A 21730-nucleotide genomic window follows, 5' to 3' on the forward strand; every position below is an offset into this window, starting at 1 on the left:
GTGAAATTCCACAAAGTAGGATGGGCAAACACATTTCTTTAAACTATGAGTGTCAATTGGGCTCTCGAAATGGCAGGGAAAAGATGCACAGCAAAACGAAAATACGTAGATGAACACAGGACGTTTTAATCAGAGTGGGAAAGTTTCTATTTTTTGTTGAACGTGATGGCAAACCATTCTGCCTGATATGTCAGACCTCAGCGCATTTCAAAGATTCAAATCTTCAGCGCCATGCACTTCAGCTCACTCCATGCTAACATTGATCAGGCGTCGAACCCGCAACATCATGCTTAAGAGGTGGCCATGCTAACCAGTGCGCCATTATGTCAACGCATAATAACTAAGTCTACTGATCAAAACAGCGGTTACTATATGACGTCGCTACGTCGTGGTCACGTGACGCAGACAAGACGTCAATGGACGTGGGCAGAGTTAACTTGTTTAAAAGGGAGTGGGCAGAAGAAATATTTAATTTATTTAAATCTATTTTGAGTGCACACCATTATGCCAATGCATAACAACTGTAAATCTACTAAACAAAACAGCGGTTGCTATATGACATCTGCCACGTCGTGGTCACGTGACATACGTGACGTCGATGGGCGTAACTTTCGCCGGAATTCAAATCCGCGGGGAGAGTTAACTTGTTTAAAAGAGAGTGGGCAGAAGAATTATTTAATTTATTTAAATCTATTTGGTGTGTGCGCCATTATGTCAATGCATAACAACGGTAAGTCTACTAAACAAAACAGCGGTTGCTATATGACGTCTGCCACGTCGTGGTCACGTGACGCGGACGTGACGTCGACGCCTACTTTACATCCCACCGATCACAGGACCCCTCGGCTGCATAACCGTGCCCCCTTCCCAACCAATCGGATTTGCTATACGCGAAAACGACGCCAATGGAAAGAGCTTCCGCCCAAATTTAAATCCGTGGGCGTGGCTCGCAGCAGGAAGTAGGAAAATGGCGGCGATGTTGACAAAGACACAGCGGATGGTAACATACGACTAACAAGAGAAATATTTTTATTTTCTGCTTGCAACTGGACCGTCCAGAGCGTACACGGTAAGTACAACTCATCGTTTTTAAAAAGAAGTACTTTTGTTGCCCTGAAAAGCGAGTGAGCGTGGCGTTTGTGGGGGACGTCGAATTTCGACGATTCTTTCTGGTCAACGGTTGTAAATGATTGTGTTGATTAAAAAAGAAAACTTGATGTAACTCTACTTTTAACTGCCGTTTCAGATAGATTTGGAATTGCATCACATCCAATTTTGCCTAGAGCGTACACGGTAAGTAACACTCGTTGTGTTTAAGGAGATTTACGTTTGTAATAGCAGAAGTGTAGCCGCGTTGCGTTGTACGTGTGAATGTTGGTCCAGGCGAAATGTTAATGTTTAATTTCATTCCTTTAGGTTCCACGGTGTTTGTTGGCTGCAAGTTTTCCACTGCAAGAAGAGGCTCATATCATTGACCAGGAGCGAGCTACAATGGTGAGTAGCCATAACATTTATGTTAAACACTTCCTATTTCATGTCTAACAGTACTTGATTTAACAAATAACCATAAATAAATACAGTATGGGCACTGAAGTTAACATATGTGATTATACTGCCTAATCTGTCACCGAGTAGATTGTTGCAAAGTAATATAAGATCCAAAGTTGTAATTCAGAATAGTTTTCAAAAGAAGGCCATTAGAATTATATACAAGTCTGATTACCCTGAACAAGCTATTAATTAAATCACAAATTCTTCAATTCAAAGATTTGGTAGATTATCAGACAAATAATGTCTAACAGTAATTGATTTAACACATCACGATAAGTAGATTGAGTGTGGGCACTCTCAAGTTAACATATGTGATTATACTGCCTAATCTGTTACAGAGTATGTTGTTGCCAAGTAATGTAGAATAGATCCAAAGTAGTAATCCAGAATGGTTTTGAAGAGGCCATTAGAATGATAAACAAATCTGATTACCTTGAACATAATAACAAGCTAAGTGTTTAATATGTCCTATGAAGTCAAAATTGGGCACCATCATGTGGTGAAATTTGGAATTGCATCACATCTAATTTTGCCTGGGAACAAACAGATTACATAAATCTTAGTTTTGAATAAGCCACTCCTTCTCAAACAAGTAAACTCTGCCCATTTTGCGCAGTAGATGTTCTGTTAATATCTAGTATTTATACAAAGTCATAATTTAAATTGCTTTCAACCTTCATTCATCGGTTCAACCAACATTACTCGCTCTTATTACCAACTTGTATTGATTTAACTAAGCGTTTAATACTTCCTATCAGGTCTCAAATCGAGATTTGGCAAAATACAATTTCAGCAAATCCAATTTTGCCAGGGAACAAAAATAGATTAAATAAACTAAATAAGTCCTCTTCCCATTAAATAAATCAGAAAAGTCTGTCTTGTAACCAGTCCTCTTCAAACAAGTAAAGTCTGCCCATTTTGTGCCGTAGATTTTGTGTCTATGCCTAGTATTTAAACAAAATCATAATTTAAACGACTTCTTTCCTTCATTCACTTTGGAAATTTGGAATTGCAGCAAATCGAATTTTGCCAGGGAACAAAAATAGATCAATTAAACTAAATAAGTCTTCTTCCCATTAAATAAATTAAAAAAGTCTGTCTTGTAACCAGTCCTTTTCAAACAAGTAAAGTCTGCCCATTTTGTGCCGTCGATTTTGTGTTTATGCCTAGTATTTATACAAAATCATAATTTAAAGGACTTCATTCCTTCATTCACTTTGGAAATTTGGAATTGCAGCACATCAAATTTTGCCTGGGAAGAAAAGTAGATTAAATAAATTTAATAAGTCTTACTACTTCCCATTAAATAAATTAAATACGTCTTACTTGTTTCCACTCCTTTTCAAAACAGTAGTTTAAAACGAGGGCCCTTCACTCAATCTTTAACCTCAACCCCGCACGTTGTGTTGTATCTGTGAATGTTGGTTGTGGCCAAATGATAGTTTTCTTTCATTCGTTTAGGTTCCAAGAAAACTTGATGTAACTCTACTTTTAACTGCCGTTTCAGATAAGCGGGTATTACGTCGCAGTCATGTGCCGCGGATATGACGTAATTGCCGGAACCTCCGCCAAAATTCAAATCTGTTGGCGCGATGGCCGTGAGCCACTGAGCAGTGACGATTATCAACAGAAATATCTTTATTTTCTGCTTGCAACTGGACCGTCTAGAGCGTACACGGTAAGTAACACTCATTGTGTTTAAGGAGATTTACGTTTGTAATAGCAGAAGTGTAGCCGCGTTGCGTTGTACGTGTGAAAATTGGTCGAGGCGAAATGTTAATGTTTAATTTCATTCCTTTAGGTTCCACGGTGTTTGTTGGCTGCAAGTTTTCCACTGCAAGAAGAGGCTCGTATCATTGACCAGGAGCGAGCTACAATGGTGAGTAGCCATAACATTTATGTTAAACACTTCCTATTTCATGTCTAACAGTACTTGATTTAACAAATAACCATAAATAAATACAGTGTGGGCACTGAAGTTAACATATGTGATTATAGTGCCTAATCTGTCACCGAGTAGATTGTTGCAAAGTAATATAAGATCCAAAGTTGTAATTCAGAATAGTTTTCAAAAGAAGGCCATTAGAATTATATACAAGTCTGATTACCCTGAACATAACAACAAGCTATTAATTAAATCACAAATTCTTCAATTCAAAGATTTGGTAGATTATCAGACAAATAATGTCTAACAGTAATTGATTTAACACATCACAATAAGTAGATTGAGTGTGGGCACTCTCAAGTTAACATATATGATTATACTGCCTAATCTGTTACAGAGTATGTTGTTGCCAAGTAATGTAGAATAGATCCAAAGTAGTAATCCAGAATAGTTTTGAAGAGGCCATTAGAATAATAAACAAATCTGATTACCTTGAACATAATAACAAGCTAAGTGTTTAATATGTCCTATGAAGTCGAAATTGGGCACCGTCATGTGGTGAAATTTGGAATTGCATCACATCCAATTTTGCCTGGGAACAAAGATTAAATAAATCTTAGTTTTGAATAAGCCACTCCTTCTCAAACAAGTAAACTCTGCCCATTTCGCGCAGTAGATGTTCTGTTAATATCTAGTATTTATACAAAGTCATAATTTAAATTGCTTTCAACCTTCATTCATCGGTTCAACCAACATTACTCGCTCTTACTACCAACTTGTATTGATTTAACTAAGCGTTTAATACTTCCTATCAGGTCTCAAGGCAAGATTTGGCAAAATACAGTTTCAGCAAATCCAATTTTGCCAGGGAACAAAAATAGATTAAATAAACTAAATAAGTCTTCTTCCCAATAAATAAATCAGAAAAGTCTGTCTTGTAACCAGTCCTCTTCAAACAAGTAAAGTCTGCCCATTTTGTGCCGTAGATTTTGTGTCCATGCCTAGTATTTAAACAAAATCATAATTTAAACGACTTCTTGCCTTCATTCACTTTGGAAATTTGGAATTGCAGCAAATCGAATTTTGCCAGGGAACAAAAATAGATCAATTAAACTAAGTCTTCTTCCCATTAAATAAATTAAAAAAGTCTGTCTTGTAACCAGTCCTTTTCAAACAAGTAAAGTCTGCCCATTTTGTGCCGTCGATTTTGTGTTAATGCCTAGTATTTATACAAAATCATAATTTAAAGGACTTCATTCCTTCATTCACTTTGGAAATTTGGAATTGCAGCACATCAAATTTTGCCTGGGAAGAAAAGTAGATTAAATAAATTTAATAAGTCTTACTACTTCCCATTAAATAAATTAAATACGTCTTACTTGTTCCCACTCCTTTTCAAAACAGTAGTTTAAAACGAGGGCCCTTCACTCAACCTTTAACCCTATTTATTCACCTTCTAGGCTAAGTGTTAAAGGCTAAGTGTTAAAGGCTAAGTGTTAAAGGCTAAGTGTTAAAGGCTAAGTGTTAAAGGCTAAGTGTTAGAGGCTAAGTGCCAGAGGCTAGGCGCCAGAGGCGAGTTTTTGTGGGCTGAAGTTTTAGTGGGGTTAGTGTGAATACAATCCAAAAGAATACAACAGAATACAATACAATAGAATATAATACATAGATTAAATTCAATAGCTCTTACTACTTCCCATTAAATAAATTAAATACGTCTTACTTGTTCCCAATCCTTTTCAAAAAAGTAGTTTAAAACGAGGGCCCTTCACTCAACCTTTAACCTCAACCCCGCACGTCACATTGTGTTGTATCTGTGAATGTTGGTTGTGGCCAAATGATAGTTTTCTTTCATTCGTTTAGGTTCCACGGTGTTTGTTGGCTATGTTTTCCACTGTCAGAAGGATGAAAATACAAAGTACAACGCTTGGACGTGGGCGAAGACGTCACCGGTGAGTCCTTCCTTCCTATTTATTTACCTTCTAGATGCTAGAGGCTAAGTGTTAGAGGCTAAGTGTTAGAGGCTAAGTGTTAAAGGCAACACAATACGAACAACACAACACAATACGAACAACTCAACACAATATGAACAACACAATATGAACAACACAACACAATACGAACAACACAACACAATACGAACAACACAACACAATACGAACAACACAACACATTACGAACAACACAACACAATACGAACAACACAACGATACTGCACTGAACAACACGATACCGCACTGAGAAACACGATACCGCACTGAACAACACGATACCGCACTGAACAACACCATGCCGCACTGAACACCATGCCACACTGAACAACACCATCCCGCACTGAACAACACCATGCCGCACTAAACAACACCATGCCGCACTGAACAACACCATGCCTCACTGAACGACACCATGCCGCACTGAAAGACACCATGCCGCACTGAACGACACCATGCCGCACTGAAAGACACCATCCCGCACTGAACACCATGCCGCACTGAACAACACCATCCTGCACTGAACAACACCATCCCGCACTGAACAACACCATGCCGCACTGAACAACATTATGCCGCACTGAACAACATTATGCCGCACTGAACATTATGCCGCACTGAACAACACCATGCCGCACTGAACAACACCATGCCGCACTGAACAACACCATGCCGCACTGAACAACACCATGCCGCACTGAACAACACCATGCCGCACTGAACAACACCATGCCGCACTGAACAACATTATGCCGCACTGAACAACACCATGCCGCACTGAACAACACCATCCTGCACTGAACAACACCATTCCGCATTGAACACCATGCCGCACTGAACAACACCATCCCGCACTGAACAACACCATCCCGCACTGAACAACATTATGCCGCACTGAACAACATTATGCCGCACTGAACAACACCATGCCGCACTGAACAACACCATGCCGCACTGAACAACACCATGCCGCACTGAACAACATTATAACGCACTGAACAACACCATCCCGCACTGAACAACACCATGCCGCACTAAACAACATTATGCCGCACTGAACAACATTATGCCGAAATGAACAACACCATGCCGCACTGAACAACACCATGCCGCACTGAACAACACCATGCCGCACTGAACAACACCATGCCGCACTGAACAACACGATCCCGCATTGAACACCATCCCGCACTGAACAACACCATGCCGCACTGAACAACACCATGCCGCACTGAACAACACCATGCCGCACTGAACAACACCATGCCGCACTGAACAACACCATGCCGCACTGAACAACACCATGCCGCACTGAACAACACCATTCCGCACTGAACAACACCATGCCGCACTGAACAACATTATGCTGCACTGAACAACACCATGCCGCACTGAACAACAACATGCCGCACTGAAAAACATTATGCCGCACTGAACAACACCATGCCGCACTGAACAACACCATCCCGAACTGAACAACACCATGCCGCATTGAACAACACCATGCCGCACTGAACAACACCATGCCGCACTGAACAACACCATCCTGCACTGAACAACACCATCCCGCACTGAACAACACCATGCCGCACTGAACAACACCATGCCGCACTGAACAACACCATGCCGCAATGAACAACACCATCCCGCACTGAACAACATTATGCCGCACTGAACAACATTATGCCGCACTGAACAACATTATGCCGCACTGAACAACATTATGCCGCACTGAACAACATTATGCCGCACTGAACAACATTATGCCGCACTGAACAACACCATGCCGCACTGAACAACACCATGCCGCACTGAACAACACCATGCCGCACTGAACAACACCATGCCGCACTGAACAACACGATCCCGCATTGAACAACACCATGCCGCACTGAACAACACCATCCTGCACTGAACAACACCATCCCGCACTGAACAACACCATGCCGCACTGAACAACACTATGGCGCACTGAACAACATTATGCCGCACTGAACAACACCATGCCGCACTGAACAACACCATGCCGCACTGAACAACACCATGCCGCACTGAACAACACCATCCTGCACTGAACAACACCATGCCGCATTGAACAACACCATGCCGCACTGAACAACACCATGCCGCACTGAACAACACCATCCTGCACTGAACAACACCATGCCGCATTGAACAACACCATGCCGCACTGAACAACACCATGCCGCACTGAACAACATTACGCTGCACTGAACAACACCATGCCGCACTGAACAACACCATGCCGCACTGAACAACACCATGCCGCACTGAACAACACCATGCCGCATTGAACAACACCATGCCGCACTGAACAACACCATCCTGCACTGAACAACACCATGCCGCATTGAACAACACCATGCCGCACTGAACAACACCATCCTGCACTGAACAACACCATCCCGCACTGAACAACACCATCCCGCATTGAACAACACCATCCTGCACTGAACAACACCATGCCGCACTGAACAACACCATGCCGCACTGAACAACACCATGCCGCACTGAACAAGACCATGCCGCACTGAACAACACCATGCCGCACTGAACAACACCATCCTGCACTGAACAACACCATCCCGCACTGAACAACACCATGCCGCATTGAACAACACCATCCTGCACTGAACAACACCATCCTGCACTGAACAACACCATGCCGCACTGAACAACACCATGCCGCACTGAACAACACCATGCCGCACTGAACAACACCATGCCGCACTGAACAACATTATGCCGCACTGAACAACATTATGCCGCACTGAACAACATTATGTCGCACTGAACAACACCATGCCGCACTGAACAACACCATGCTGCACTGAACAACATTATGCCGCACTGAAAAACACCATGCCGCACTGAACAACACCATCCCGCACTGAACAACACCATGCCGCATTGAACAACACCATGCCGCACTGAACAACACCATGCCGCACTGAACAACACCATGCTGCACTGAACAACACCATGCTGCACTGAACAACACGATCCTGCATTGAACAACACCATGCCGCACTGAACAACACCATCCTGCACTGAACAACACCATCCTGCACTGAACAACACCACCCCGTACTGAACAACACGATCCCGCATTGAACAACACCATCCCACACTGAACAACACCATGCCGCACTGAACAACACCATTCCGCACTGAACAACTCCATGCCGCACTGAACAACACCATGCCGCACTGAACAACACCATGCCGCACTGAACAACACCATGCCGCACTGAACAACACCATGCCGCATTGAACAACACCATGCCGCACTGAACAACACCATGCCGCACTGAACAACACCATCCTGCACTGAACAACACCATGCCGCATTGAACAACACCATGCCGCACTGAACAACACCATCCTGCACTGAACAACACCATCCCGCACTGAACAACACCATGCCGCACTGAACAACATTATGGCTTACTGAACAACATTATGCCGCACTGAACAACACCATGCCGCACTGAACAACACCATGCCGCACTGAACAACACCATGCCGCACTGAACAACATTATGCCGCACTGAACAACATTATGCCGCACTGAACAACACCATGCCGCACTGAACAACACCATGCCGCACTGAACAACACCATGCCGCACTGAACAACACGACGTCGCACTGAACAACACGACGCCGCACAGAACAACACGACGCCGCACAGAATAACACAATACCGCACAGAACAACACAATACCGCACAAACAGTTTTAGATAATATTACGTCGCAGTCATGTGACGCGGACATGACGTCAATAGGCGGAACTCACGGCAAAATTATAATCCGTGGGCGTGGCTTGCAACAGGAAGTAGGAAAGCGGCAATTCTGGCAAACAAGACACAGCGGTTAGTAACACGATGACTTACAAGGCAAATATTTTTGTTTTCAGCTTGCAACTTGACCGTCTAGAGCGTACAAGGTAATTACAACTGTTTTTTTTTAGCCCTGAAAAGCGAGGGAGTGTGGCGTTTGGGAGGAATGTCGAACTCGGCGTCTGCTTCCAGCCACAGACGCCAAATTTCGACGATTATTTCGACTGGTCAACGGTTGTAAATTATTGCGTTGACTAAAAACTTTATTTAACTCTACTCTTAACTTTGCCGTTTCAGATATGCGGGTATTACACCGCGGAAATGACGTCAATAGTCTGAACTCTCGCCAAAATTCAAATCTGTGGGCGCAATGGCCTTGAGCGAGACACCGGATACAAACACGACGATTATCAACAGAAATATCTTTATTTTCTGCTTGCAAGTGGACCGTCTAGAGCGTACACGGTAAGTACAACTCATTGTGTTTAAAAAGATTTACGTTTGTGTAGTTTGCGTTGCGTTGTATCTGTGAATGTTGGTTTAGGCTAAATGTTAATGTTTAATTTCATTCCTTTAGGTTCCACGGTGTTTGTTGGCTGTATGTTTTCCACTGCAAGAAGAGGCTCGTATCATTGACCAGCAGGAGCTACAATGGTGAGTACCCCTTTCGTCTTCCATTTATGTTAAACACTTCCTATTTCATGTCTAACAGTACTCGATTTAACAAATAACCATAAATAAATACAGTGTGGGCAGTCACGTTAACATATGTGATTATCCTGCCTAATATGTTTATCACAAATATGTCACTAATATGTTTATTTGTTTATCACAACACCTTTGGACCTTCAGCAATCGATTATTTCCCTTCATCTACATAGAGACAGAACGATGGTGTCTTAAACATCTCATTCATTTCACCAAATAACTTCACGCAGGTGGATAACGGCCGTCTCGGTCACGCTATGTTGCGTGATGCAGTTTTGAAGAACCAAATGCATTTATTCAATGAATAAGTCAAGCTAGATCTATGTTTATGATGTTGTACGTTACGGTACCGATTGAAGTTGAGTCCGAAGCCAGTGGAAAACAGCGCTGCGTTTGTGCTCTCCAGGTACAAATGTTGTGATCTCTGACTGACGACCGGGCGAGACTCGAGTAAGAGATGTCCAAACGAGCTCCGGCAGGGCGGGTCAAGGCGGAGCGAACGGACGCCTTTCAGGCCGCCAATGACGAGCTGAGAGCCAAACTGATGGACGTCCAGTTAGAACTTCAGCAGGAGAAGAACAAGGTGAAAACCTCAACAGACAGACACTGCCTTCCTCCCTGCCTGCTTCCCTGCCTGCCTCCCTGCCTGCCTCCCTGCCTGCCTGCCTCCCTGCTTGCCTCCCTCCCGCCCTCCCTCCCTCCCTCCCTCCCAGTTTCCCCGATGTAGATTTGACATGCGTGTGCCATGACTGTGTCAGCCTACGTCAACAAATGCACCGAGGACGTCAGCACCACTAAGAATATCATCACCCCGGGCAACCAACGACCCTGGATGACTGAGGAGGTACGTCAAACGCTACGAGCGCGGAACTCTGCCTTCAAGTCTGGCGACAAGGAGACACTGAGGACAGCGAGAGCCAACTTGAACCGTGCCATCAGGGTAGCGAAGCGAGACCACAGTCGAAAAATTCAGGATCGTTTCCACGACGCCAACAACACCAGGAGTATGTGGCAAGGCATACGGGCGATTACAGACTACAACTCACCCTCCCCCCCCCCGGTGGGTGAAGTTGATGCTGACTTTCTAAATGGTCTAAATAACTTCTTTGGGAGGTTCGAGGCACTAAACGGCACTCCAGCAGTTAAAACTGTCCCCCATCAGGAAGAGGAGGTACTCTGCCTTGACTCCGCCGATGTGTTGAAGACCCTGAGGAGAGTCAACCCCCGTAAGGCCCCTGGCCCCGACAACATTCCTGGGCGTGTGTTCAGGGAATGTGCAAGTCAGCTGGCTGGGGTCATCACAGACATTTTCTCGCTGGGCCAAGCCACAGTGCCAGCGTGCTTTAAGACTGCCTCCATCATTCCGGTGCCGAAGAAACCTCAAATCACCTCATTTAATGATTACTCCGGTCATGATGAAGTGCTTCGAAAGGCTGCTTAAAGATCACATCGTTTCCAGACTCCCCCCATTATTTGACCCGTTCCAGTTTGCCGACCGGCAAAACCGCTCCACTCAGGACGCCATCTCCTCCGTTCTTCACCTGAGCCTGGCTCACCTGGAGGAGAAGAACACCCATGTTCGGATGCTGTTCCTGGACTTCAGCTCAGCGTTTAACACCATCATCCCACAGCATCTAGTAGGAAAATTGGAACACCTGGGCTTCAACACCCCCCTTCGCAACTGGCTGCTAGACTTCCTCACCAACAGACCTCAGTCAGTCCGGGTCGGACAGAACACCTCTGATGTCATCACCCTCAGCACAGGCTCCCCTCAGGGCTGCGTCCTGAGCCCCCTGCTGTTCACCCTGATGACACACGACTGCGTCCCCAGGTTCACCACCAATCACATCGTGAAGTCAGCAGACGACACAACGGTGGTGGGGCTCATCAGAGACAACAACGACCTGGACTACAGAGAGGAGGTGGAGCAGCTGGTGGGCTGGTGCAGAGACAACAGCCTGATCCTGAATGTGGAGAAGATGAAGGAGATCATCGTCGACTTCAGGAAAAACCAGCCTCACCACGCTCCACTGATCATCAACAGCTCAGCTGTGGAGGTGGTCAGCAGCACCAAATTCCTGGGGGTCCACATCACAGAAGACCTCACCTGGACTATGAACACTACGGCACTGATCAAGAGGGCACAGAAGCGCTTGTACTTCCTGCGGAGGATGAGGAGAGCCCACCTGCCCCCACCCATCATGAGGACGTTCTACAGGAGCACCATAGAGAGCATTCTGACAAGCTGACTCTCTGTGTGGTGTGGAGGCTGCACCGCCTCCGATTGGAAGAACGTGAGGAGAGTGGTGAGGACAGCAGAGAGGATCATAGGGGCTCCTCTTCCCTCCATTCAGGACATTTCATCTCAGCGCTGCATGTCCCGTGCCCGTAACATCATCAATGACCCATCACACCCCCACCATGGACTGTTCTCCCTGCTGCCCTCTGGGAAGAGGTTTCGCACAATCCGCTGCAGGTCCACCAGGTTCTGCAACAGCTTTTTCCCTGCTGTCATCAGACTGTTGAACATTAGAACTGTTGAGCTCTAAACTGAACTCTGCATCACACATTCACAGAACTGTACTTTATGACACTACGGACCTCTATCTTGCACTATCTCGCACTACCAACTTTACTGAACTTGTGTAAACCCTTTAAATAGAAGTTTAATACATGGTTTAGCATTCCTCTGCACACTCTTGAATACTGTTTTGCCTACTTGCACTATTGCATAATTAGCACTGCTGCACTTTATACTTATTTGTAATATATATATATATACAGTATATGTATATATATATATTTTCATAGGATATGTTACTTCTATTCAACTGCAATATCACTACTTTGTTGTAAGACGTATGCAACGGAATTTCGTTTTGTATGCACCATGTGCAGACAAGATGACAATAAAGTTTGTCTAAGTCTAAGTCTAAGTCATGTCAGGTCAGCTGTCTGGAGAGAGAGAGAAGTCAGGACCTGCGGGCGGAGCACCACCGTGCCACCGCCGCCATGACGGAACTCAAAAGCAAACTCCATGAGGAGAAGCAGAAAGAGTTAGCCATTACCAGGGAGACATTACTGCGGCAGCATGAAATGGAGCTGATGAGAGTGATCAAAATCAAAGATGGAGAGATCCAGCGACTGAATGCCTTGGTCCTCAGCCTGAGGGACGGCTCCATGGACAAGGTGATCCGCTCTATCCGTGTCTGACTATCCGCACGCCACGTCGGGCTTCGATGCGGCCGCTACCGTATTGTGTAGCTTGTCCCCAGTAAGCGTCGCGGCGCTCCGTTGCGGTCTCAACGGCCCGGTGTGGCGCAATGTCTGCTCAGGTGAGGAGGGGGGGCGCTTTGCTGGCGGAGGTGGAGGAGACGCGGCGGTGTCGGGAGACCGAGCGGTGTCGCCTCCACCAGGAGCGCGGAAGAAGCCCTGGCAGCGGCCCAGCAGGCCTGGCAGTCCCGAGCGGCCGAGCTCCGATCGGCTCATCACCAGCATCGGGAGGAGCTGAGCCGAACCAAGAGAGACTGCGAGAGGGAGATCCGCCGACTGGTAGGACTGATCAGATGCGCGGTGCGTGGCTATGTTCCCAATTTCGTTGTATACCTGCAGTGCAATGACACCTAAGGCATTCTATTCTATTTCACAAGAAGAAAATGTCCGGTTGCTCGCTTCGCTTTTGTCACAGCAAAGGTGTTCTAGTCGATTCAAGAAAAAAATTGGCCGGTTGCTCTCTTTGTTTTTGTCACAATTCTGGCAAATGAGTTTGCCCGCCTGCCTGAGCGCTCCCCGTTTGTACATCCAGACGGATGAGATCAAGCTGAAAGACAGAGCGGTTAGTGTTTTGGATGAAGCCCTGGGGCCGGCCACGTCCACCGCCTTCAGCTGCAGACTCAGGCTGCCGAGCAGCAGATCGCTGCCCTGAGGGATTCCCAAAGGGCGGGCCTAAACTACCCTGGAAGTGGGGTCAACGCCGCTACTAGCAATCCTCTTCATTGCGTAAGCCACCTCATCACACACTTGCAGTACGCATGACTTAGTTCGTTGCTGGAGGAAGGTAGCACAAAAACAGTTTTGAACTTTGAACGAGTGCTTGTGTGTGTGTGTTGCGGGGCGTTTTCAGTCTCAGGAGGATCGGGACACGCGACGGTTTCATCTGAAAATCGCTGAGCTCAGCGCAGTCATCAGGAAACTGGAGGATCGAAACGCCCTGCTTTCTGAAGAGCGCAATGAACTGGTAATTTATTGACGGCACGCTTGAAGGTTTGCGCTACGTTTGATGCGCGCCATCCAGCGAGGCACCCATTGCGCTTGCTTATTAGTTGAGCGGCGCGGCGAGTCGGTTGCCTGGTAGATGTCTTTTATTGGGAGCCAAAGCCACGATTCCGTTCAAACCGATGCAAAAGAAATGGATACGTTCCGGCCCGCGTGTTGTGCGTCTTTCACATCCCGCACTTCATGCTTGCAGCTAAAGCGACTGAGAGAAACAGAAAGCCAGTTTCTGCCACTCCTGTACAAAAACAAACGCCTGAGCAGGAAGAATGAAGAACTCTCGCTGGTGCTGTGTCGCCTTGAAAACAAAGTGCGCTTTGTCACCCAGGAGAACGAGGAGATGGCAAGCTTGGTAAGTCGACGCGGACAACGGCGGCGTGCCAACAGAGTCCACTGCATTTGTGTTCCACAGAGAAGGCCTAGTTCGCTCAATGACCTGGACCGCGGTTGCGGCCAGCAGGACAGTGAAATGGAGTTCCTTCAAGTTGTGGAGCAGCGGCACATCATCGACGACTTGTCCAAGGTCTTCAGGCAGGCGACTCGGTGCACGTACGGCAGCGCCGCGCTCGCTCGCTGTCGCCAGGAAACCTTTTCCGTCCAAAGCTTGGCCGGCGGCCGCCATCCAAAAAATTGGCCCCTTAAATTCCGACCTTTCAAGCAGGAGCATTGTGCGCACGCGTTTGAACACGCTTTAGACTTGTTTTGCCGTTTTCAGCAGCTCAAAGCTCCCGTTTTGTCAGCGCCTTTGCCACTCGCTGTGCGCTGAAAACGACGGACTTGCCCGGCTGCTCAGCCCGTCAACCATGAGCCGCGAGCGCGACGTCATTGTCCGTAGGCAGCTAGTGGCAAAATGCACCCTGTTAGAGTTGCGCTCGCTCCAACTTATTTTGCAAGAACCACACGGGAGACAAGTAAGTTCTTTTGGACACCTGCAGGTGGAGAGTCCATCCGTTGTACGAATGAAGTCTGACTCTCGGCTCCTGCACGAGCATTTTAATTAAGAGAAACAGGGTGGGTGTAAGAGTGGATTGAATAGAGGAAGCCCTTGACCTCTAGTCAAAACATAGCAAGGGGTGTTTTACGACTTTGTGTAGGAAGGGATAAGCGATAGGGATAAATAAGGGATAAATAATATTATTTATTACAGGTCGCAGTCAAAGTCAAAGCAACACAATGATACGATAAAGATAATCTGGAAAACCCTGACACACCCTGTAGTTGTCACTTTTGGAAAAGACGAGCGTCCCTCCAATCATCGCCGGTGACGTGTTTTTCAGGCTCTGGAGACAGGAGCTCATGTCAGAAATGTCATTGTGAGTCGCGTTTGTTTCTGCGCCGGAGCCGTTCGTTCCCTTTGCATCCAAAGAATCTCAAAGGCGGATTATTTGTGTCGACAGGAGAGAGATTTGCTGCTACGATACCGACGTCGAGAATCTCTGAGGAGGAACAAAGCGTGAGGTCCTGCAAGGTGAGTCGGTTTGTTTGCGGCTGCTTGGTGTTGCGCAAGATGAAATGGCCTTTTTCTCGCTATCGTTCCTCTCGTCGATTCATCGTGAGGTGTCGCTTCAGTTTGTTCAGAGAGATGTTTGCTTCCGCGCCCGCAGGTCATCGAAACATTTTACGGCTACGACGAAGACGTGTTGGTGGACCCGGACGGATCGTCCTTGTCTTTTCACACCGACAGAACCCCCGACACGGAACCCGAAGAGGTAGCCCGCCATTTCTGCCAGCGTATTGGCACCAAACATTCCTCTTCAGCCTGGAATCGGACTCGTCTTTGCGTCGCGGGTGCTTTGTCGCCGGTCTGACTGATTCTGGTACTAGTGCTGTGTTGCATTGGTGTGCGCATGAAGAGGCGGAGCTTCGCTACCGCCAGCTGACGCAAGAATATCAAGCGCTGCAACGAGCCTACGCTCTGCTAGCCCAGACCAGCGAAGGGGACTACGACGCCGAGAAGGAGATCAAGGTGGCGCCCCTTCCCGCAACCCCCGGCCGGGTCGCAGCCTCCCCGTTCTCACCCAGCCTCGGGTGTTCTCTGGTCTGAAAGGAGGAGGAGGAGCCTCCCTCCTCCTCCTTTCAGACCAGAGAAAAGCTGATGGTAGAAATGGGTCACTATCAAAGCAGAGTAGCAGATCTGGAGTCAGCGTTGAAGCAACAAGGACAGGTAAGCTCATCAATGAGCACACCTTTTTCTCAGACAAAATAGCTACATTCTTCAGTCACTCATTCGTCTGGCATTACTGGACCAACCCCCCCCCCCGAACGTGGCTGGGAAAACGCGGAGAAAAGCAAATGTCATTTTCCAGTCAACCAAAGAATTTGTGGATGAAAATGACACAACATTCCAAAGCTGTCCACGCGTTTGTCTCTTCTAGAATGTCAAGTGGGTGGAGGAGAAGCAGCTGCTGCGTCAGAGCAATCAGCAGTTGGCCAAAAAGGTGACGGAAAGAAAGGCGCTGGGCGGAGTCGCTTGGCGTCACACCCGTCGGGAAGCCCCGCAGATGAGGTCTGACTGTCTTTTCAGGTCAGGCGGATGGAGGCGGAAGAAGCGCGTCTGAAAGAGCACATCCAGGATATCCGAGACCAAAACGAACTGCTTGAGTTCCGCATCCTGGAGCTGGAGGTGGGAAGACTCGCACAAGCGTGTTGAGGCCAGAGATGTGACGGACGGACGGACGGACGGACGGATGCATGCCTCTGCCTTTCAGGAGAGGGAGTGGCGCTCCCCCGTCTTGAAGTTTCTGCAAGTCCTTTTCCCCAGACGGCCTCAGCCCTTTGCAGATCTACTGCGAGGCCGAGGGCGTGAGCGTACGTAAGGCGTCCCTCGCAACCCTAACCTTAACCCGAGGTCCCAGAACACCTTACATTGCTCCTTGCGCCTTTCCCCCGGACATCGTCATCAGTGATCTGATGAAGAAGCTGGACATCCTGGGCTATAACGCCGTAAGTGTATGTCGAACTCCTTATGTTCGCACTCCACGAGACTCGGCGGCTCAAATGTGACTTTTGGAAGGCTTTGCGCTGAAAGAAGCTTGTTGACGCTGTGCCTTTGGGCTCTTGCAGAATCTCACCAACGAGGAGCAGGTGGTCGTGATTCACGCCAGGACCCTTCCCACCCTAGCCGAGAAGGTAACGCGCACGTCCACGCACGCTCTCGCATTCTGCTTATGTGACAGCAGCCTTTCCTCAGTGGTTAGAATACATCAAAGTGACCAAGTCAGCACTTCAACAGAAGATGTTGGACATTGAAAGTGAGAAGGTAGACAGACACGCGACATCAGCCAAGGGGAACTCCGGCAATGTGCCCCAACAATTCTGACCTTGAGCTGTGCTAGGATATGTTCTGCAAGCAGAAGGGCTACCTGGATGAAGAGTTGGACTTCAGGAAGTGTTCCATGGACCAGGCTCATAAGGTAAGCCGCCCTCAAATCTCCCGCCGGACCACTGATGGACGAGGATTGCGGCCCAGAGGATCCTGGAGCTGGAGGCCATGTTGTACGAGGCGCTACCGCAGCGGGACTGCCCCGCCACGGACGGCGAAAAAGCCAGCCACGCTGGCGTGAATGACGTGCTGACGGCGGATCAGAGAGAAGAGCTTAGGAGCGCCGTGGACCAATGGAAGCGAGCCCTGATGTGCGAGTTGAGGGAGCGCGACGCTTGCATCCTCCGAGAGAATGGATCTGCTGCACAGCGCGCAACAGGTAAGGGCCCAAAGCCAGCCCGGCACTTACTTGCACGCTTACTGGCTTTTGAATGCCACTTTCCATTTGTCCGTCCTAGAGGAACAAAGAGCTGAAAGAATTCATCGAAGCTCAGAAGAGACAAATCAAACAATTGGAGGAGAAGTTTCTGTTTCTCTTTCTATTCTTCTCCTTGGCCTTCATTCTGTGGCCCTAACACCAGCTGGTGAGTGAGCTCCAGCGGCACCGCACTCGACACCTCCGATACACTGCCAGCCGGTCTCAGACGTTGGCAGACGCTCCGATGCCAACGTATACCCCCCGCCACGGTGACAGAGGCACCGCGTCACACCGGCGCTCATCCAATCAGAAGGCAGGAAAAGCAAATTCACATGCAGGGCACTTTTGAACCAGAAGAGAGCGCCACAAAAAACGGTTGTTGCCCCAAACGCGCACTAAAAAGGGTCAGAATAACAAGAGTCCCACTGGCCAGCCGGGGCCACCCGTCCAGCTGTTTCTTCAGGGGGGAAAAAAATTGGAGTCACCGGTGAGTACATTTTGCATTTAGCTCTGCTTTTCTGCTTCTGTCTTCAAGTGTGTGGCATCCTGCGATCAAAGATTCAGCCAACCCCAAAGCGGTTGACCTCAACGTCCCACCACCATGCCTACCAGAGCAGGTGACGTGATGCTTTGGACATCCTTCCGTCTCAGATGCCCAAAAGTACTCTTTGCCACATCTGCGGCAATACGGTGTCTTTTCAAAGGTGCAAATAAATCCAGCGTGGGCGGAACACGCACGTCTTCGGTTTTTCCCGCTTTGTTTGTGTGACAGCTGTTGTGAAAATTTTATACAAATAAAGTTGTATAGTACAGGTTTGGCCAAGCCGCAACTCCCGAACCGCATGCGGCTCTTTTATGTTCATATCAACATTTGTGTGTGTGTGTGTGTGGGGGGGGGGGGGGGGGTTGTGCGTGTTGGCTTCACTTGAGTTCAATTTGGTATTTTGGTCAAAAGCGCATGTGGTGAAATTCCACAAAGTAGGATGGGCAAACACATTTCTTTAAACTATGAGTGTCAATTGGGCTCTCGAAATGGCAGGGAAAAGATGCACAGCAAAACGAAAATACGTAGATGAACACAGGACGTTTTAATCAGAGTGGGAAAGTTTCTATTTTTTGTTGAACGTGATGGCAAACCATTCTGCCTGATATGTCAGACCTCAGCGCATTTCAAAGATTCAAATCTTCAGCGCCATGCACTTCAGCTCACTCCATGCTAACATTGATCAGGCGTCGAACCCGCAACATCATGCTTAAGAGGTGGCCATGCTAACCAGTGCGCCATTATGTCAACGCATAATAACTGTAAGTCTACTGATCAAAACAGCGGTTACTATATGACGTCGCTACGTCGTGGTCACGTGACGCAGACAAGACGTCAATGGACGTGGGCAGAGTTAACTTGTTTAAAAGGGAGTGGGCAGAAGAAATATTTAATTTATTTAAATCTATTTTGAGTGCACACCATTATGCCAATGCATAACAACTGTAAATCTACTAAACAAAACAGCGGTTGCTATATGACATCTGCCACGTCGTGGTCACGTGACATACGTGACGTCGATGGGCGTAACTTTCGCCGGAATTCAAATCCGCGGGGAGAGTTAACTTGTTTAAAAGAGAGTGGGCAGAAGAATTATTTAATTTATTTAAATCTATTTGGTGTGTGCGCCATTATGTCAATGCATAACAACTGTAAGTCTACTAAACAAAACAGCGGTTGCTATATGACGTCTGCCACGTCGTGGTCACGTGACGCGGACGTGACGTCGACGCCTACTTTACATCCCACCGATCACAGGACCCCTCGGCTGCATAACCGTGCCCCCTTCCCAACCAATCGGATTTGCTATACGCGAAAACGACGCCAATGGAAAGAGCTTCCGCCCAAATTTAAATCCGTGGGCGTGGCTCGCAGCAGGAAGTAGGAAAATGGCGGCGATGTTGACAAAGACACAGCGGATGGTAACATACGACTAACAAGAGAAATATTTTTATTTTCTGCTTGCAACTGGACCGTCCAGAGCGTACACGGTAAGTACAACTCATCGTTTTTAAAAAGAAGTACTTTTGTTGCCCTGAAAAGCGAGTGAGCGTGGCGTTTGTGGGGGACGTCGAATTTCGACGATTCTTTCTGGTCAACGGTTGTAAATGATTGTGTTGATTAAAAAAGAAAACTTGATGTAACTCTACTTTTAACTGCCGTTTCAGATAGATTTGGAATTGCATCACATCCAATTTTGCCTAGAGCGTACACGGTAAGTAACACTCGTTGTGTTTAAGGAGATTTACGTTTGTAATAGCAGAAGTGTAGCCGCGTTGCGTTGTACGTGTGAATGTTGGTCCAGGCGAAATGTTAATGTTTAATTTCATTCCTTTAGGTTCCACGGTGTTTGTTGGCTGCAAGTTTTCCACTGCAAGAAGAGGCTCATATCATTGACCAGGAGCGAGCTACAATGGTGAGTAGCCATAACATTTATGTTAAACACTTCCTATTTCATGTCTAACAGTACTTGATTTAACAAATAACCATAAATAAATACAGTATGGGCACTGAAGTTAACATATGTGATTATACTGCCTAATCTGTCACCGAGTAGATTGTTGCAAAGTAATATAAGATCCAAAGTTGTAATTCAGAATAATTTTCAAAAGAAGGCCATTAGAATTATATACAAGTCTGATTACCCTGAACAAGCTATTAATTAAATCACAAATTCTTCAATTCAAAGATTTGGTAGATTATCAGACAAATAATGTCTAACAGTAATTGATTTAACACATCACGATAAGTAGATTGAGTGTGGGCACTCTCAAGTTAACATATGTGATTATACTGCCTAATCTGTTACAGAGTATGTTGTTGCCAAGTAATGTAGAATAGATCCAAAGTAGTAATCCAGAATGGTTTTGAAGAGGCCATTAGAATGATAAACAAATCTGATTACCTTGAACATAATAACAAGCTAAGTGTTTAATATGTCCTATGAAGTCAAAATTGGGCACCATCATGTGGTGAAATTTGGAATTGCATCACATCCAATTTTGCCTGGGAACAAACAGATTACATAAATCTTAGTTTTGAATAAGCCACTCCTTCTCAAACAAGTAAACTCTGCCCATTTTGCGCAGTAGATGTTCTGTTAATATCTAGTATTTATACAAAGTCATAATTTAAATTGCTTTCAACCTTCATTCATCGGTTCAACCAACATTACTCGCTCTTATTACCAACTTGTATTGATTTAACTAAGCGTTTAATACTTCCTATCAGGTCTCAAATCGAGATTTGGCAAAATACAATTTCAGCAAATCCAATTTTGCCAGGGAACAAAAATAGATTAAATAAACTAAATAAGTCCTCTTCCCATTAAATAAATCAGAAAAGTCTGTCTTGTAACCAGTCCTCTTCAAACAAGTAAAGTCTGCCCATTTTGTGCCGTAGATTTTGTGTCTATGCCTAGTATTTAAACAAAATCATAATTTAAACGACTTCTTTCCTTCATTCACTTTGGAAATTTGGAATTGCAGCAAATCGAATTTTGCCAGGGAACAAAAATAGATCAATTAAACTAAATAAGTCTTCTTCCCATTAAATAAATTAAAAAAGTCTGTCTTGTAACCAGTCCTTTTCAAACAAGTAAAGTCTGCCCATTTTGTGCCGTCGATTTTGTGTTTATGCCTAGTATTTATACAAAATCATAATTTAAAGGACTTCATTCC

The 21730-nt window shown here is 46.3% G+C and overlaps 1 protein-coding gene and 3 long non-coding RNA genes across 5 annotated transcripts; all 4 read left to right on the forward strand.

Moving 5' to 3' along the window:
* The first annotated feature begins 666 nt into the window (after nucleotides 1–666).
* On the forward strand, nucleotides 667–1499 carry LOC137840033 (uncharacterized). Its single transcript, XR_011086424.1, has 3 exons — nucleotides 667–1069; nucleotides 1247–1293; nucleotides 1417–1499. It is a non-coding gene; the product is annotated as an uncharacterized lncRNA (long non-coding RNA).
* A 13790-nt stretch (nucleotides 1500–15289) lies between these two features.
* LOC137840037 (uncharacterized) lies at nucleotides 15290–16272 on the forward strand. The gene is made up of 4 exons (XR_011086427.1): nucleotides 15290–15580; nucleotides 15665–15735; nucleotides 15872–15976; nucleotides 16092–16272. It is a non-coding gene; the product is annotated as an uncharacterized lncRNA (long non-coding RNA).
* Nucleotides 16273–16646: 374 nt separating this feature from the next.
* LOC137840036 (janus kinase and microtubule-interacting protein 3-like) lies at nucleotides 16647–18897 on the forward strand. 2 transcript variants are annotated; one of them, XM_068649833.1, is made up of 9 exons: nucleotides 16647–16705; nucleotides 16792–17075; nucleotides 17171–17210; nucleotides 17331–17396; nucleotides 17458–17526; nucleotides 17603–17680; nucleotides 17737–17968; nucleotides 18048–18173; nucleotides 18543–18897. In XM_068649833.1, exons 3-9 carry the CDS (start codon nucleotides 17178–17180, stop codon nucleotides 18626–18628), a joined length of 690 nt encoding a protein of 229 aa, XP_068505934.1. In that variant the 5' UTR covers nucleotides 16647–16705; nucleotides 16792–17075; nucleotides 17171–17177; the 3' UTR covers nucleotides 18629–18897. The 2 variants fall into 2 exon arrangements, with proteins under 2 accessions (XP_068505934.1, XP_068505933.1); XM_068649832.1 differs by having other exon boundaries at nucleotides 16792–17210.
* Nucleotides 18898–19854: 957 nt separating this feature from the next.
* Nucleotides 19855–20471, forward strand: LOC137840035 (uncharacterized). The gene is made up of 3 exons (XR_011086426.1): nucleotides 19855–20041; nucleotides 20219–20265; nucleotides 20389–20471. It is a non-coding gene; the product is annotated as an uncharacterized lncRNA (long non-coding RNA).
* Nucleotides 20472–21730: the final 1259 nt, after the last annotated feature.

This window comes from Syngnathus scovelli, unplaced genomic scaffold, assembly GCF_024217435.2.
Source record: "Syngnathus scovelli strain Florida unplaced genomic scaffold, RoL_Ssco_1.2 HiC_scaffold_44, whole genome shotgun sequence".
In the NCBI taxonomy this organism is placed as follows: Eukaryota; Metazoa; Chordata; class Actinopteri; order Syngnathiformes; family Syngnathidae; genus Syngnathus; species Syngnathus scovelli.

Excerpts from the sequence above, each read along its gene's own strand:
- LOC137840036 (XM_068649832.1), top strand. The coding sequence starts at position 17,178 with ATGAAGAAGCTGGACATCCTGGGCTATAACGCC. Across the intron at positions 17,397-17,457 it reads TTCCCACCCTAGCCGAGAAG|TGGTTAGAATACATCAAAGT; the intron begins GTAACGCGCACG and ends GCCTTTCCTCAG. Across the intron at positions 17,527-17,602 it reads TGGACATTGAAAGTGAGAAG|GATATGTTCTGCAAGCAGAA; the intron begins GTAGACAGACAC and ends GAGCTGTGCTAG.